The sequence below is a fragment of the Canis lupus genome, chromosome 5 (assembly GCF_003254725.2).
Source record: "Canis lupus dingo isolate Sandy chromosome 5, ASM325472v2, whole genome shotgun sequence".
NCBI classification, from domain to species: domain Eukaryota; kingdom Metazoa; phylum Chordata; class Mammalia; order Carnivora; family Canidae; genus Canis; species Canis lupus.
This window is the reverse complement of record NC_064247.1, coordinates 64145556-64164223: the sequence shown is the minus strand read 5'-3', so window position 1 is coordinate 64164223 and position 18668 is coordinate 64145556. Positions and strand designations below refer to the sequence as shown.

The window sequence follows — 18668 nt, the reverse complement described above, 5'->3', positions numbered from 1 at the left end:
CTGAGGCCGGGGTCCCGGACCCCGGTGGCGGTCGGGGTCTGAACGCCGGCTCTCTGGGCTCGTTTCCTCGGGCTCTCCCGCTCCGCCCCGTGACCCTGCGACCTGGCTGCACCTCGCAGGCTGCTAGGAAACACGGGCGGAGCGCGGCAGCGGGTGGACGGCGGGCAACCGGCTTGGGCAGCCCCGACTGCGCAGGCGCCTTTCGCGCGGCCTCCACTGCGCAGGCGCCGCTTCCGGGCCAACATGGCGGCCGCTCTCCTGCTGCTGCGAGCTCTTCGCCCGGGCCCTGCTGTGGGGTCTGGGCGACTGCGGGGCCCCTGCTCTGGCTGGACCCTAGGCCTCTCCCCCGGGGCGGGAAGGAGGTGCCTCCACTTCGTCCACAGGCCTCCGACCCGACTCGTGGGGACCAGAGACCACGCCGAGCAGGTAACCGCCGACCTGGGGTCGGGGACCGCCCATTCCTGCCCCACACGCTGCTGGGCCCTCCCGCAGCCTCACCCCTCATCCCCTCACCACCCCCATCTCCTCACGTCCCCCCCATCCCCTCACCTCTCCCATGCCCTCACCCACGCATCCCCTCACCCCTCCACTCCCTTACCCCTCACCCCCATCCCCTCAGCCCCTCACCCACGCATCCCCTCACCCCTTCATTCCCTCATCCCTTCATTCCCTTACCTCTTATCCCCTCACCCCCATCCCCTCAGCCCCTCAGCCACGCATCCCCTCACCCTCATTCTCTCACCTCTCAGCCCCATCCCCTCACCCCCCTCCCCTCACCCTTTCATTCCCTCATGCCTTCCTTATCCCTTCATTCCCTTACCCCTCATCCCCTCACCCACGCATCCCCCTCACCCCTCATTCTCTCACCCCTCAGCCCCCCATCCCCTCACCCCCATCTCCTCACCCCTTCATTCCCTTACCCCTCATCCCCTCACCCCATCCCCTCACCCAGGCATCCTCTCACCCCTCACCCCCCATCCCCTCACCCCCTATCCCCTCACCCCTTCATTTCCTTACCCCTCGTCCCCTCACGCTCGCATCCCCTCACCCTTCATTCTCTCACCCCTCAGCTCCTCACCCCCAGCCAACACCTAGCCGCGGGTCCCCCCATTCCCCCCACCCCAGGGCAGCCCTGGAAGAGACCCCGCACAGGCCCCAGCCTGCATCTTTCCAGCCCTTTTCTCGTGTATTGATTTTTTTCTGCCCATTTGCTTACTTTCCTAGCGTCTTCAAACTGAATCCAGGGATGCCTGGCCCAATCAGTGGAGCAAGCGGCTAGATCCTCGGGTTATGAGTTCGAGCCCCATCCACGTGGGCTGTAGAGATTACTTAAAAATAAAGTTTTAAAAAATGTTTAAAAACCGAATCCAGTAAGAGTTTGACCGAGAACTATTTGACCATTGGCTCACATACAGACGTTGTGAGGATGATGGTACCTAGCCATCGCTCAAGTGGGAGGACAGTTTTGTATGAGCAGATCTCCCTCAGCTGTCTTAGGTTTGTCTCCTAGCGGAGGGCGTTATGGACCTGGATTAATTGAGCACTCTTTTTTTTTTTTTTTAAAGATATATTTATTATGATAGAGAGAGGCAGAGACACAGGAGGAGGGAGAAGCAGGCTCCATGTCGGGAGCCCGACTCGGGACTCGATCCCGGGACTCCAGGATGGCTCCCTGGGCCAAAGGCAGGCGCCAAACCGCTGAGCCACCCAGGGATCCCCCTAATTGAGCACCCTTAAGTGAGGGCTGTGCTTCAGGATCTGCTCAAGTGACCTCTACCTAGAAACAAGGATCCCAAGCTCTAGTGCCATCTTGGCTGCTTTTTCTTCCAGTCCTTTCTTAGGAGCTTAACATACTTGAGGTCATAATTTATTATTGTTCTTTTTTACCGTAACTTGAAGACCCGTTTGTATTATAGTTCTATTGTAGATCACTGGTTGTTCCTCCCGAGCCTGAACCTGAGGGACGTATAGATGTATTACACTTTTTTCCTTTCTACTTTTAGTTCTATTGAAAAGGAAAATCATAATTAATATTGTCTTTAGTCTGACCCCATGCTTATTCTATGAAAGGAAAGGCTGAAGTAGGAAATTCACATATTGTGGAATCTCCGCAGGCTCCCTCACCAGTGGCTGTAACAGAAGTAAACTTAAGTAACCTGGGTTAAACAAACTGTTTGGATCTGACTTTAGAGAATGACAATTTTTAAATTTTTATATCTTTCAAATTCATGATACTCGTTTATTAGGCCCAGTCTACATTCTGTGTCTACTCCTTATAGGACTCCTGAACTCAGTCATCACTGAGCCAGGTGTAGTAGTTTTAATTAAGTGGGACAATAACTATAGATGAGGAATGTTCTTCCTGTTGCTAACAGGAAATTACATGGAATGTGCTTGCTACCCAAAAACATTGAGCAGGATATTACTTTATTTTTAATATTTTGTTTATTAGAGTGAGAGCGAGCACAAGCGGGGAGCATAGGGAGAAACCTCCCCACTGAGCAGGGAACCTGATGTGGGGCTCCATCCCAGGACCCCAGGATCCTGATCTGAGCTGAAGGCAGACACTTTACCGAATGAGCCACTCAGGCACCCCGGGGTATTACTTTCCTTGATAGCAGGGCAGAGATGAGCTAAGGAAAAAATTAAAAACAAAGAAATAAAACAAATGAAGAAAGTGCCAACAAAGAGATAAAAAAATTAAATTGGATCATTGACCTTGGCATAAAACACAAGTGGGAAAATGCTCATCTTGAAAGCAGAACTTCAGAAAGACAGACTAGTAACCCCCTATAGTTCCTGAAAATGTTCTGCAAGGAGCATTGTCTGGAGAGGTCAGGTGTAAGGGCTCTGGGCCCTCCCTTCCACTTAGCCCTTCCAGGGAGCTGTGATCCTCAGGGCACAGAATGGCAGTCTGCACTCCCTGCCTTTCCTTCTATGTTTCTTTGACTGGCTTCCTTGCATCACTTTTGTTTTGATGTTGAAAGTTTGAAATAATGCTTAGATCATATATCAGGGCAATGTAAACATTATAAATATTTGAGTTCTCAGAGGAGATTTTGCTACAGACTCCAGATTTTCGGTCCACATTGCTCTGGTGTGGTATTAGTGTGATCCATCCTCTGTGTTTTTTGTTTCTTTTCAGAGTTTGCAGCTGTGCCTGCTAACCCCTACCTTTGAAGGGCTCACTGGATTGTTGTTGAGACAGCATCTAGTCCAGAATCCAGTCAGACTCTGGAAACTCTTAGGTGTGTATCTTCTGAAACAGGTGATAGGCACATCCTGTGACATCTATAAATAAATTAGGGTGATATGGCTGGTTTGACACTGAGAAACAAAATCACTCAGAGGAATTTGGCTTCTGTGTAATGTGAGCACTTTAGATGCTCTAAAGTGAAGTTTGCAAAGATAAAGTCTGAATAGGCCACTTGTGCTTATTTGAGTCATCCCCCTCCCTGTATTTTAAATTCTGGCGTATAGCAATAATTGGGCTGCTTACAAGGGTTTCCGTGTTCTCTAGCCAGCTGCAAGAAGGTCTAGTAAGGATCTTCAAAGTGGCTCTGTATGTTTATATCCAGTAGGCAACTACAAATAGGTCACAAGTAATTCATTCTTAACAGTTTCATCATTCAGTGAGATACCATGACATCCTTAGGAGAGATCTTAGGGCAAAAGGACTTAGGACCTTCAGGATTGACACCCGTGATCTTACTTCCCCTCTATCCAGTTGGAATAGGGAGAAGTGTAGTCTTCCAGCTCTTAGAGGACGGTAAGTGGCTTGGTGCCCACATGTGGTCAGGAAGAGCCACTCGGCATCAACTCGCTCATCTTCTGTGTTTGCCCACATAAGGCACCCAGTGGCACACGCTTCACTCTTTAGCTAGCCTGAGCCCTTGTCAAGGGGCATCAAAATGTTCTCATTTGTGGTGCCTTTAACGTTGTGAAGAAACCTACAGCTCTCAGAGTTGGTGAGACACTTTCTTTTCCTTGTTTTTAAAGATTTTATTTATTCAGGAGAGAGAGAGAGAGAGAGAGAGAGAGGCAGAGACATAGGAGGAGAAGCAGGCTCCTCACAGGGAGCCTGATGCAGGACTCGATCCAAGGACACAGGATCATGCCCTGAGCCGAAGGCAGATGCTCAACCACTGAGCTACCCAGGTGTCCCTCTTTCCTCTCCTTTTATTTTTATTTATTTATTTATTTAGTTTTTAAAAGATTTTATTTATTTATTCATGAGAGACACACACGCACACACAGAAAGAGACAGAGACACAGGCAGAGGGAGAAGCAGGCTCCATGCAAGGACCCTGATGTGGGACTTGATCCCGCGTCTCCAGGATCACACCCCGGGCTGTAGGCGGCACTAAACCGCTGCGCCACCAGGGCTGCCCTCTTTCCTCTCCTTTTAAACATTAATTTAATTAGACAGTGGACAAGACAGAGCCTTTCATGTGAGAAGTGTTGTGTCTTGGTGATGGTGGCCACTGGGTTGCTGTTGCTGCTGCACATGTCAAACCACCATGTTGCTCATTTGTTTAAATTCATTTAAAGTGACTGAAAAAAAAATAAAGTGACTGTGTGTATAGAAGGGGTTGTTCTCCACCAAACTCATGAGACTTGCTCAGTATATGGTCATAAGTTTTTTTCCTTTGCATTGCTAATTTGAATTACAAAGGTATTCTGTAGGTTGAAGTAGTTTATTATTCTATAATTAGCAGTTACTATACTAAGAGTGATTACCACAAACTTCTAGATCTTAGGCATGCAGGTTTCAGATGGCTTCTGTTTTGGTTTGGTTATTAAAGAATGCACTCTTCTCCTGATGCTCCCCTGTAGTGACAGATCTTGTTGACATGTTCCCTATTCCTTACAGGTGGCACTCGCTATTTTAACACCTCCAGGATGAAGCAAAAGACTAAGGACAATGATAAATCTAAGGGGAGAACCCCTGAAGATGATGAAGGTATACCTATTTGACTTTCTTAAATAATGGCTACCTTGGCTGTCTTCACATGTGTATTCTGGTCTCAGCAACAGGAAATCTATCTAAGAAGTAGGGTGAACCCAAGGGCGCCTGGGGGGCTCATTCAGTTAGGCATCCAAATTTTGGTTTTGGCTGAGGTCATGACCTCAGGGTCCTGGGATCAAGCCCCACTTCAGTCTCCATGCTCAGTGAGGAGTCTGCTTAAGATTCTCTCTCCCTCTGCCCCTTCTCCCTGCCCTGGCTGTCTCTCAAAAAATTTTTTTAAAAATGTAGAGTGAATCCTGGCACCTGTGTCTCCCTTACCCTAAGCACACCTACCCTCAATCTTTAATGTGATTACTGGATCTTTTCCTGCCTGTCCTTTTAGAGATGTTTCCATCAGCACCTGTGTCCCTTGTCAGGTCCAGACATCTAAAGGCAGGCAGAGTTACTGTTCTCTGCATGGAAAGAGTGAATCTCACATCTGCGTTGTACTCAAGTGTTCTGGGGTTGGGAGGAAGGCACCAGGACACCTTAGTTGAACCCACCCCACACACACTCCTGATTATGTGTTGACTTGAGAAGCAGCCCCCAGAGAAAGGCTGGTACAGTGCATGGTCTTTTTTTTTTTTTTTTTTTTTTTTTAAGATTTTATTTATTTATTCCTGAGAGACACAGAGAGAGAAAGAGAGAGGCAGAGATACAGGCAGAAGGAGAAGCAGGCTCCATGCAGGGAGCCCGATGTGGGACTTGATCCCAGGACCCCAGGATCACACCCCAGGCCAAAGGCAGGCGCTAAACCGCTGAGCCACCCAGGGATCCCTCAGTGCGTGGTCTTGAGCAAGGAGTGGGACATGTCGCTATCCTGTGTGAGTGACCACTCTGTGCCAGTTGGCCCCTGCTATAGCCCCAGTTCACAACAACCTCACTTGAAAATCTTGAGTCTTGGGACACCTGAGTGGCTCAGTGGTTGAGCATCTCCCTTTGGCTCAGGGCTTGATCCTGGAGTCTCAGGATTGACTCCCATATCGGGCTCCTTGCACGGAGCCTGCTTCTCCTGTCTCTGCCTCTTTCTGTGTCTCTCATGAATAAATAAATAAAAATCTTAAAAAAAATCCTGAGTCTCATCTGCTACAGAATTAGGACTCTGATCAGGCAAAGGGGTGATGGGGAAAAAAGGTCAGTTTCAACCAAATTGACCCTAAAGTAAAAGCTGGCTGCTTGGAGCTAATGACAATGGAAACTGCCAACTACAGCAATGTCCGGAGTGTGCTCAGCACTGTACTAAGTGATTTTTTATTTTTATTTTTTTATTTTTAAAAATTTTTTTTAAAAATTTATTATAGTCACACAGAGAGAGAGAGGCAGAGACATAGGCAGAGGGAGAGGCAGGCTCCATGCACCGGGAGCCCGACGTGAGATTCGATCCCAGGTCTCCAGGATCGCGCCCTGGGCCAAAGGCAGGCGCCAAACTGCTGCGCCACCCAGGGATCCCCTGTACTAAGTGATTAATACATCTTTTCAATTAATTCTCTCCCCATAATTGCCCTGGTATTGTCCCCTTTTTATACACGAGGATATCAGATGCCTGTCCTGTGCAGAGTCTCCAGAAGGACACACAGGTAGAGATATGGTTGTCTTGTCAAGGAAATCCCTCATATTTAGGTGCTGATTTTGTTTTGCTTTACTTATTTTATTTTTATTATTATTATTTTTAAAGTAATCTCTATGCCCAAAGGGGGGCTCAAACTCATGACCCTAAGATCGAGAGTTGCACATTCCACCGCCTAAGCCAGCCAGGTGCCCCCACAATTTCCAGCTCTTTAGGAACAGATCTTAGCTCCTGGAAACCTGTGGCCATTGTTTGGGTTCAGTTTAGACATTCCTGATTTCAGGCTTCACAGGGCATCCCTTCTGGCAGTCACTCGTATCTTGCCAAGAGAGCTCCTGGGGAGCTTGGCTCTTCCTCAGAAGGCTTCTGAGTTCAAAGGTTTTCAGGGGTGGAGGATGAGGGTTTGGCACGTCAAAAAATTTATAGGATTTTGAAAAACAAATGCCAGTGAGGGTGATAGTGATAGATATTAAATTTTTTTTCTCCCCTGTGGCACCTGGGTGGCTCAGGGGTTGAGCGTGTGCCTTTGGCTCAGGGTGTAATCATGGGGTCCTGAGATTGAGTCCCACATCGGGCTCCCTGCAGGGAACTTGCTTCTTCCCTTGCCTATGTCTCTGCCTCTCTCAGTGTCTCTCATGAATAAATAAATTAAATCTTAAAAAAAATTTTTGTTTTAAATTTTTTTCTCCCCCCAAATTAATGTGTTGGTCTGGTAATAGGTAGGTAGTTTAATGGAACAAAATAGAAAATCCAGAAGCAGAGTGTGGTTTATCTTAGAATTCATATGTCACTATAGTGGCATTTCACGCAGTAGCAGAAAAGAGGATTGTGTATGAAATGGTTTGGAATAGTTGCTGTTACTTGGGGAGAGACTACATCACATGTACCAAAATAAATTCTGGATAGATTAAATCATTAAATCTAAAAAGCAGAACTATAAAAGAATTATGGAAAAACTTGGGGGAATATTTTGTATCTCAAAATGGGAAAGGCCTTCCTAAGTGAAAGAAAGAATGATGAAGGGTTTTGTGAAGGAAGAGGCAGTGGGTGGAGGGAGGGCTTGCAGCCTGCCTTGCATGTGCGACCCAGTTACTCAGGCACGTGCTTGGTTCTGCTGATAATTCTGATTTCTGAAGGAATGACTGGCTGCTTGGCACACCATAGATGCTGGACTGTGTGCTTACCAAGTGCTCCCTGTCACAGCACCATCAGCCAGTAATGTGCAAGGGATAATAGCAGCAAAAGTCAATGTCAATCCTTCCCTTGCTGCATCACACAGTTGCACACATTTAGTGTGTGTCTCCTCTGCCTTCTTTTTGTGATTTGTCTATTTATTAGTTTCGCCTGGAAGGTCCTATAACCTGACTGCATACAGGAGGCACAGCTCAGTTTCTTATCCTCAGACCTGCTGAGAGTTTTTTTTTTTTTTTTTTTTAAGATTTTTATTTATTTACTTGAGAGCAAGCATGAGTGGGGGAGGTGAGGAGAGGAGAGGGAGAAGCAGAAGCAGAAGCAGACTCCTCAGGGAGTCTGGGAGGGACTCAGAGCAGGGAGCCCAACATGGGGCTCCATCCCAGGACCCTGGGATCATGACTTGAGCAGAAGGCAGACACTTCACCAACTGAGCCACCCACGTGCCCCTGCTGACACTCTTGAATGAAAAGAGCCAATCCCGAAAGATTGTTTACGATATGGTTCCCATTTATAGAACATTCTCCAGGGACAGTTGCAGAGGTGGCAAGCAGATTATGTTGGCAGGGCCTAGGCTCTGGGCAGCCCTCGTGGGATGGAACGCCTGTATATCTTCACTGGCAGTGGATATCTGGTAAAAGTACACAGGATAGGGCGCCTGGCTGGCTCAGTCTGTGGAGCAGGCAAGTCTTGATCTCGGGATTGTGAGTTCAAGCCCCATGCTGGGGGTCGGAGGTTACTTACAAAAAAGAAATATTTTACCCTACTCTCTTTTTAAAAAGTGCACAAAACTAACACACACATAAGAGCACGTGTCAGCTGGAGTGGTCTGCATAGGGCCAGGAGCTGTGTCACTGTCCGGTTTGTAAAAAGTTACTGCTGGGGCTCCCTGGGTGGCTCAGTGGTTTGGCGCCTGCCTTTGGTCCAGGGTGTGATCCTGGAGTCCTGGGATCGAGTCCCATGTCGGGCTCCCGGCATGGAGCCTGCTTCTCCCTCTGCCTGTGTCTCTGCCTCTCTCTCTTTCTCTTTCTCTCTTTCTCTCTCTTTCTCTATGTCTATCATGAATAAATAAATAAAATCTTAAAAAAAAAAAAAGTTACTGCTGGAAGCAACCGGTCAAAGGATAGTTTTTTTTTTTTTTTAATTTTTTTTTTTTATTTATTTATGATAGTCACAGAGAGAGAGAGAGAGGTAGAGACATAGGCAGAGGGAGAAGCAGGCTCCATGCACCGGGAGCCTGACGTGGGACTCGATCCCGGGTCTCCAGGATCGCGCCCTGGGCCAAAGGCAGGCGCCAAACCGCTGCGCCACCCAGGGATCCCCCCAGTTTTTTATTACTGCTTATGAATATGCATAAAATCTACAGTATCGCGAAATAAAAAGTTTAGCTGAAAAAGCAGTTGCTGGAATTTCCAGACAACTTTTATGTTAGTGCCTCATGTCCCTGAGAATTGAGAACACCCTGAGTATGCTGTGGAGTTGCCTCTCCATCTGGGTCAGGACCAGCACCAGATGACTGTTGGATAGAACTGGATTGTCACCGTGATCCTTAGAAGCTTCTCACTGCAGTGCATATGTTCAGGGTTAGTGGGAATAAGTTCTCCTAGAAGGATTTCTGGACTGAAAGCCTGGGGCAGCTCTGGTAGCTGTCTCCCTGGAACTCAGGCGTGTTGGTTACTGACCTATCTACGGGTGGGTGATGCAAGGCACCCTAGTAGTGATAGATGCCATCCCCCTAAGAGAGATTTTTGGCACCAGAGTTTCTGGGAGTTCTGTCCAGTGGGTGGACAGTCGGGTGGCCAGGAGGCAGCAGTGTTTCCTGGGCTTAGTCCTTGGCTCTCTCCAAGCCTGTTCTTTGTGTCAGATGCCAAAGTAGATGTGCACCACAGGGAGCAAAGCACCTGAGGGCTGTCTTCACAGATGCTGTCGGATGCAGTGGAGGAAGGGGGTCTTCCAGGGACAGGAGAGGTCTTCTACATCGAGAGTGATGAGAGACCATTTTCTGGTTAGAATCTGAGGGTCAGATTTTGTTTTATCTCAGACCTCAAACATCTTACTTTCATGTAGCCAATCCTCTGTCTCATACCTGCATCTTCCTTTACCGGTCCTCTTTTGTCTTTCTCAGACTGGCCCTCATAATTTCATTCCTGACCAACGCCACAGATATGTGGGGTTTTTGTCTGCTTTTTTTTTTAAGATTTGTTTTTCAGTAACCTCTACACCCAATGTGAGGCTCAAATCCATGAGTCTGAGATGAAGAGTTGCAGGTTCCACTGACTGAGCCCGCCTGGTGTGTTTTTACATTGGATTTCCTTGGGCTGAAGTTTCAGAAGTACAGTTAGTGAGTTAAGGGAACGGTGTTTTCTGTGGCTTCTGACACACTCAGCCAAATAGCTTTCAGGAGGGCTTATTCATTCATACCCCTTGACAGCGTGTGCAGGGCCAGTTCTCTGCATCTTGTGGGCCTGGGTTAGCGCAAATGGACAAAGCACATGACCAGATATCTGCTGCTGGTACAGCCCTCTCTGTGAGGTCCTATCTGGAGGGGGGTGCCGCTCCATCTCCCTGGTACCCAGGGTGATTTGGGCTCAGAAGCCAGAATATGAGTTCTATTGAAACATGCAAACAGTTATAACCTGACCTCAGTGAACCGTCCTGGAGCTTCAGAGTAGGTTCCACTCTGGGTTGGGACCTCCCTGCTCCTTAGCCTGGAGAGCCCTCTAATAATGAGGTATGCAGTCTCCGGGCCTGGTCAGGCAGACCCTTTTCCCTGAAACAGGCCGACAGGGCCAGTTCCATGTGTGTCAGAACATCTGGCTGGTATTTTTTTTTTTTTTTAAGATTTTATTTGTTTATTCACAAGAGACAGAGAGAGAGGCAGAGACATAGGCAGAGGGAGGAGAAGCAGGCTCCATGCAGGAAGCTCAATGTGGGACTCAATCCCGGAACTCTGGGATCGCCCAGAGCTGAAAGGCTGTCGCTCAGTTACTGAGCCACCCAGGCATCCCTGTCTGGCTGGTTTTTATTTGAAAAGGGTTGGATTTATTTTTTAAAGGTTTTATTTATTTGAGAGAGAAAGAGGAGAGAGAGAGAGAGAGCTCGATCCCAGGACCCCGGGATCATGATCTGAGCCAAAGGCAGATGCTTAACCTACTAAGCCACCCAGGTGCCCCAAAAAAGGTTGGATTTTTGTGAAGGAAGAAGAGGTGTTTATTGTAACCTAAATCCAAGCTGTTGTTTTATTTTGAAATTCTTACAAAAAAGTGCAGAGCTGTCTATTATTTTAAAACCAAGCCAGGGACGCCTGGGTGGCTCAGTGGTTGAGCGTCTGCCTTCAGCTCAGGGCGTGATCCTGGAGACCTGGAATCGAGTCCCACGTCGGGCTCCCTGCATGGAGCCTGCTTCTCTCTATGCCTATGTCTCTACGCCTCTCTCTCTCTCTCTCTCTCTCTCTCTCTCTCTCTCATGAATAAATAAATAAAATATAGTTTTTTAAGATTTTATTTATTCATGAGAGACACAGAGAGAGAGAGAGCGGGGGGCAGAGACACAGGCAGAGGGAGAAGCAGGTTCCATGCATGGAGCCTGATGTGGGACTCAATCCTGGGACTCCAGGATCACTCCCTGAGCTGAAGGCAGACGCTTAACTGCTGAACCACCCAGGCGTCCCAAATAAATAAAATCTTAAAAAAAAAAAATCAATCCATATCTGGGGTTCCTGGCTGACGTGGTGGAACATGTGACTCTTGATCTCAGGTTTGTGGCTTTAAGCCCCACATTGGGTATAGAGATTACTTGAAAAAATAGATGAAACGTTTTTTAAATAAATGAAACCAAGCCATATCTTTTATTTTTATTTTATTTATTTTTTTTATTTATTTACTTATGATAGTCACAGAGAGAGAGAGAGGCAGAGACACAGGCAGAGGGAGAAGCAGGCTCCATGCAGCGGGAGCCCGACGTGGGATTCGATCCTGGGTCTCCAGGATCGCGCCCTGGGCCAAAGGCAGGCGCTAAACCGCTGCGCCACCCAGGGATCCCTAAGCCATATCTTTTAAAAATCATAGATCTGGTTCACATTCTGCAAACAGATGTGTGTGAGTTGTAGAATTGCTGCAAGCCCTTTTCTGTATGGATGTGATGTTGTGGCAGGCAGAGCAGTGAGGAAACTCATTGTTGCCACATAGCCTGCCAGTGGTTTGTGGACTGCAGCCACTGGCCAGGAGCTTGGGGATGTGCGCACAATTTCAGGGTCTCGGATCCTATCTATCATGCAGAGTTTCTGACAGAGAGACTTTCATCCTGCTGATCCAGTGTCACGTGGCTTGCCAACTTGTTTTAGTTGACAGTTGATGACTGTCAACTTTGTTAATTAGAACACAAGACTGAGGGTTAAATAGACTAATAGAAAATTAAATGGTTTCTAAATAATTACCTACTCACCTGAGAACATAAATTTGCTTTCCAAGACAAATGGTACCTTCATTTTGTTGCTTGTTGTTACTATGTGCTATAAATATTAAATTTGCTCTTATAGTCCGGTACCATATCACGTAACACGTGAAATGTGCTTTCACGTTTTCAGAATGATTGCTGACACAGGTTTCTCTGTAAGATTCATTTTGCATTTTTAAGCTGATTTAAAATGCTTTTCAGTTCCTCTAAACTGATAGAGAGGAAGCCAGTGTGTTTGTGGATGGTACACCTGTAGGTAGGGCCGAGGGAAGTGGGTGGATACTGAATTCCAGCTGTGATCTTGTCTTTGGAGAAGTGATCACACGTATAGCTTGAGCTGAGCCCCATGTCTGTGTGGGGCCCTCCTGCTCCTGTAACCAGGTCTCTGCTCTTCCCTGAGTGGATGCTTCTGTCTGTGCAGGCAGGAGAAGTAAATGGTAGAAGCTTTGGTTGTTAAGATATGGCAGGGCTGTCTTGGGCAGGACTGGTGAGGGACTGTACATAATGACAGATCTGATGAGGTCTGGATGGAGTGTTGGGAGGATGGCCCTGACAGTAGTCCAGGCCTCTTGGTGTGTCACTGCAGGTACCTGGTGCTTCTAAGGACTGGGCTGGGCAGGTCAGTGAGGTGATAGGGCACATCATGTAAATGAGATGCAGAGAACACCCTCTATCCTCAGCAGGGCAGGGGCTTATCTGGCTGGTTTGGGAGGAAGACTGTGGCCCAACCTTTGGTGGCTGTAAGCAGGACCCTCCCGTCTGTGCTCTGGCCCTGAGGGAGGTGACTCCTGTGATCCTCAGTGTCCCCCCAGTCCTCCCAGTGGTGGCCATGCTGATTGCTGCTTCTCCCGGTTCCGTATGCCCGGTGCTACTCGCCTGTAATGTCAGCCTTCAGCCTCCATGCGCTACTACCTCCCTGGGTGTCTGTCCCTAAGGTCAGGGGCTGAGTTTCCTGTCTGTCTGCCACCCTCCCCAAGAACTGGGCATGATGCAGTCTATACCCTAAGAAGGGCATGAGTAACTGAATAATGTGATGGGGGGGGGGGGTGGGAATTTAGCTAATGGTTTGGATAAACACTTGGTCTTTGGGAACAATCTTGAATTAAGTGGTCCCCACCATAGGTCCACAGACTAAACTTTTTATTTTTTTATTATTATTATGATTATTTTTTTAGACTAAACTTTTTAAATGTACTATTTTCAAATGAACAGGTTCAGGATAGGTGGCTGTTGGGCAGGGGATGGCAGACTGTGGTAAAATGTGTTTCATTGTTATTAATAACTTGCATGTGTGCCACATACATCCTTCATGATCCTGCCAGGTCAGGGGGTCCAGTGTGCCTGTGGTGGGGGGCGTACTGTGGAGATAGGAAGCTTTTGATTCTGAGTAGACGGGACCTCAGGCAATGGTGTGTGGCTCGAATCACCTGTTGGAAGTTGGCCAGCAGGCTTGGTTGGCCTTCTTGTGGCTGGGCTGTCCTGATGCCCTGCCTGCAGCCTGTGTCTGATGCTCCCCCGGTTGCCCTGCTTGCAGAGGAGAGGAGACGCAAGGAGAGAGAGGACCAGATGTACCGCGAGCGGCTGCGCACTTTGTTTGTCATCGCTGTGGTCATGAGCCTGCTGAACGCACTCAGCACCAGCGGAGGCAACATTTCCTGGAATGATTTTGTCCACGAGATGCTGGCCAAGGGTGAGGTACAGCGCGTGCAGGTGGTGCCGGAGAGCGACGTGGTGGAAGTGTATCTGCACCCTGGAGCTGTGGTGTTCGGGCGGCCTGTGAGTCAGGGCAGAGCTCCTTTTTATTCTGTCCCCACTGCCCTGAGACAAGCTGGAATTGGAGGGGGGGTCTTGGGGGCCTGCAGCTGTGGCCCTGAGGACACCTGGGTCTGTTGCTGGCTGTAGATGAGCACCCAGTGCAGCTTTGGGAGCTGCTGGGGAGTGTCCAGGAGATTCTCTGGGGCACGGTGAGGGTGGCTAAGAGGTGGGGTCAGAGGCCTGTCCCTCAAGAGGAGGGAAGAGCAAGTTAGCAGGACCCCTTCACCTCCCCACCTCAGGTCCCCCGGGAGGCTCCCGAATGCTCACCAGAGGAGGGGTCAGGAAGGTAGGATTTGGTCCCAGGAAGAGGGCTGGGCATCAGGAGTAGGGGCACTGGGCCCCAGAAGCTGACTAAAAACCTGCTGTGGGATTTTTAAACTGTCCTCCTTACCCTGTAACCACACTGCTGGGAGGCCCAGGAAAGATAGTGATGCGAGAATATCTTTTGAAGCATTTTTCCTGATCCTTTTCCCTAGTCATCTCTATAGTGACATTAAGAACTGTTTTATTAGTATTTTATTTTATTATTTTTTTAAGTAGGCTCCACCAGTGTGGAGGCCAGTGTGGGACTTGAACTCATGACCCTGAAATTAAGAGTGGGATGCTTAATCCACTGAGCCACCCAGGCACCCTTATTAGTATTTTTAATCCAGGGTCCCATCAAGGACCATGAATTGTATTTAGTTGTCATGTTTCTGTAGTCTCCTTTTTTTAAATGATGGGAGACTCCTTTTTTAATGATGTCCAATGTGGACTTAACTCCGCTCTGGTGGAGCACGGGTGTACTCTTGGGTGTAGTGCTCTGTCCCTTACAACAGCATCAGGGTTGCTTCAGAGCATGCCCTTTTAATACCCCAGCTCCTGCTTGGGTTCTGGATAGGGCTGAGTGCCAAGCACCTTGTTTGCAGCTGGTTGTCAGTTTACAAGAGCTTGTAACTTAGTTGGGGATGACAGGCTTCTCCCGGCCCTGTGTACTAGGTTACCTGGGTGACCTTGCAGAAGCAAGTGGATGGTCCAGGCCCCAACAAAGAAAAGACATGGGAGTTGATTTGGCTTCTGGAATCAGACATTTTGCTCTTGGCACCTGGCATAAAAAGATCATTGCTAGTTTTTTCTGTTCTATTTACATGGCCAGGCAGGTGTTTGAGTGACAGAGGCATGTGTAAAGTCCAGATCAGGCGTTTAGAGGTCTATTAGGTTATTTAAGCAACTGAGGCTACCAGGTGTTCCCATGCAGACTACGATCAGTGTGTTTTGGCTGGTGGGTACCCCCATCTGCTTCTCCCATCTGGCCTGTGACCCTGTGACATGCAGCCTGGCCAGCCGCTCATTCCACAAGGAATCTTCTGAGGCTCTTAAGAGCAAGAGGAGTATCTGGTTGCTCCATGTAGATTGCACAGTGTATTTAGAAGCTGAGTATGGGACAGCTTAATTCTTTTTTTTTTTTTTTTAATTTTTTCTTTTTAAATTTATTTATTCATGATAGTCACACGGAGAGAGAGAGAGAGGCAGAGACACAGGCAGAGGGAGAAGCAGGCTCCAAGCACCGGGAGCCCGATGTGGGACTCCATCCTGGGTCTCCAGGATCGCGCCCTGGGCCAAAGGCGGGCGCCAAACTGCTGCGCCACCCAGGGATCCCGGGACAGCTTAATTCTAAGAAGCATTTGGACCAGGTCCTTAGGAGAATGATACAGGACTGGTATGATGCTGTCCAGGCCAATGGAGATCATCAGAATGGCCTCTTGCTGGGTGACTCAGGTCAGCTCACAGAAAAGGGATTGGGGGACCCAGTGTGGATGTCTGGCTTGCTATGGAGCCTCCTCTCAGTGAAGCTTGTACCCCTGGAGGAGGCAGTGATGTCACTTCAAGATACTTTACCTGCTCACTCTCCCTGAGCCCTTTCTCTACCCGAGAAAGGTTTACTGAGAAAGAGAGAAATCCACCGCTGAATTTTAGATTTAGCCAACGGTCAAGCAGCAAACCTGTGTTTCTTGTCTTGGTGGGTTGCCTACAACCCAGCAAGTACCTCATGTCTGTCATGTGTCTCTGTGCTCTGCATGCACAGCTGAGGCTGGGTGATGAGTTTAAAGCATAAGGCCCACCCTCCATTTTCTTAAAATGCACCTGTTAGTGAAAGTAGAGCCAGCACATGTGTTGAGAATTTGTTGTCATTGTGATCTGGAAAAGGATTCTGAATGGCAGATAGAGGTTGCTGCCCTCTGGAGCCCTGCAGGGTGTGAATACTGTGTCTAAAGGCTGTCCTCAGCTGACCTGTTTGTCACCTGCACTGCCTCTGCTCTCTGCCCCCAGCGGCTGGCCTTGATGTACCGGATGCAGGTGGCAAACATCGACAGATTTGAGGAGAAGCTCCGAGCTGCTGAAGACATGCTAAATATTGAAGGCAAGGACAGGATTCCGGTTTCCTATAAGCGGACAGGATTCTTTGGAAAGTATGTTGGTCATTGTTTTGGCTCTTGAACTAAACCAGGCTTGTCTTTGTAATGTGATAACAAACCACAAACATCTCACACTGGCTTGGCCTACAGTAAAGCAGCCCTCGTGTGGGAGTGTAAGTGTGTGAGCCAGTGACCACACATGGTGGGGGAGGGGGCGTCCGTGGGCCTGTTGGTGAGTCTTTCACTTTGTTTAGTTGTCTCTGACAGTTCTTAATTCAGCGCATTGTGGGGCTGCCATCTTGTACAAACGGGGAAACAGAAAGGGGAGTAGCAGGGACGTCCAATAGAAATTCTTGCTTCTGGGCAGCCCCCGTGGCTCAGCGGTTTAGCGCCACCTTGAGCTCAGGGCGTGATCCTGGAGACCCGGGATCATGTCCTGCATAGGGTTCCCTGCATGGAGCCTGCTTCTCCCTCTGCCTGTGTCTCTGCCCTGCCCCCCTCATGAATAAATAAATATAAAAAAAAAGGAAAAGAAATTCTTGCTTCTGTGTGGCAGATGGAAATGGGGACCCGGTTAGGCCCCTGGGACCTGCCAGTCTCCCTTAGTGGAGCACAGTAATTCACAAGAGTCCCAGGGGTATTTAACAGCATGCTGGGGCCAACTGGCTGGAACTCATGGGCAGAGGTTCACTGTTGACTCATGGAGATATGCCCACACTCAGAAAATGTGGGATGCCAGTGACTGGCAGGCACTCCTGAAAAATGACAGGTCTCTCCTGAAGGCACAGGGCTCCAGGGCTGGTGTACTGTAGGGAATGGCAGGAGGTATGGCTGGTACCCTAGGGTTTACTTTTTTTACTGCTCTGCTTATTTTGCCTTACAAACCAAAACTGGTGGCCTGCTTTATAATGATAATTATTATTATTTAATTCATGTATTTGAGAGAAAGAGACTGAGAGAGCATGCTTGCATGAGCAGGGGGTGGGGAGGGGCAGGGGCAGGGGCAGAGGCAGGGGCAGAGGCAGAGGCAGAGGGAGAAGCAGGCTCCCTGCTGAGCATATAGACAGACATGGGACTCGATCCCAGGACCCCAGCGTCATGACCTGAGCTGAAGGCAGATGCTTCACCAACTGAGCCATCCAGGAGTTCCTGATGGCCTACTTTTGAAAACAAAATATATCAAACATGAAAATCCGTTCTTGTTGGGCATTATTAAAAGGCTCTAGGTGACAGGGTCAGTGTGTGGGCTCCACCATGGTGAGCTGCTGTCTCTGGCCTTTACATGCTCCATGTGACAATGTGGAAAAAGGATACAAAAAAGAATTGGATAAGGATACCCATTTCACAACCAGTTCTGCATACTTCTCAGAGTGGGAGTTGCTTTTCTCCTCTTTGAAGTATCGGTAACCCCTGACTTTGTGAGTTGCATCTATGAGCTGCCATGACTGCCTCTCTCTCCCGCTAGTGCCCTCTACGCCCTGGGGATGACTGCAGTGGGCCTGGCCATCCTGTGGTATGTGTTCCGTCTCGCTGGAATGACGGGAAGGGAAGGAGGACTCAGTGCTTTTGTAAGTTATGAAAATCCTGTCTCACCAAACCTGTGGTTTTAAGGTTTGTGCTTGTGCTTGCTGAATACACCTCACATATACCACAGAGTAAGTGTACAGTGAAAATTATCTTGTCATGATGGCCAGCCTGGAGCTGTGGCCTGGACAGCTAGGCTGCTTGGCTAACTGGGGGATGTACCTGAGGCCTTTCTCTCCCTGACTCCTGGGACAGCAGAGCCAAGCAAGTGTATAGGCCAGTTTATTCTGCAGTTTTTCAGGAGCTGAGCATGACTTATTTTTTGGTTTCTCCTACTAGCTAAGACACAGAAATTTTTAAAGGTTGTCTTTATGTTTTATTTTATTTAAAGATTTTATTATTTTTTTAAAGTAATCTTTACACCCATGCGAGGCTTGAACTCAAAACCCAAGCATCGCATGCTCTACTGAATGAGCCAGCCAGGCACCCCAAACATTAATATACTTTAAAAGCATTCTCCTGGGTCTTCTGGCTGGCTCAGTCAAAAGAACATGTGATGCTTGATTTTGGGGTCTTGAGTTCAGGACTCGAGTTGAAGGTACAGATTACTTAGAAAAAAAATTCTCCTATTGTGGCTTTTGTTGTCACATGAACTTTCCCTCCATGGCGTGTGGGATATGGCCAGTTAGCCCATCAGCAGAGGTGCCAGGGA

General features: G+C 48.3%; 1 protein-coding gene across 1 annotated transcript in view; it reads left to right on the top strand.

Moving 5' to 3' along the window:
* Positions 1-207: 207 nt before the first annotated feature.
* The window catches only part of SPG7 (SPG7 matrix AAA peptidase subunit, paraplegin), a 38552-nt gene continuing 20091 nt past the window's right edge, over positions 208-18668 (top strand). Inside the window, exons 1-6 of the mRNA XM_025427127.3 lie at positions 208-426; positions 3146-3248; positions 4874-4963; positions 13756-13997; positions 16347-16486; positions 17898-18000. Of these exons, the coding sequence (XP_025282912.1) occupies positions 244-426; positions 3146-3248; positions 4874-4963; positions 13756-13997; positions 16347-16486; positions 17898-18000 (861 nt within the window). The 5' untranslated portion in view covers positions 208-243. The remainder of the gene's footprint in view (positions 427-3145; positions 3249-4873; positions 4964-13755; positions 13998-16346; positions 16487-17897; positions 18001-18668) is intronic.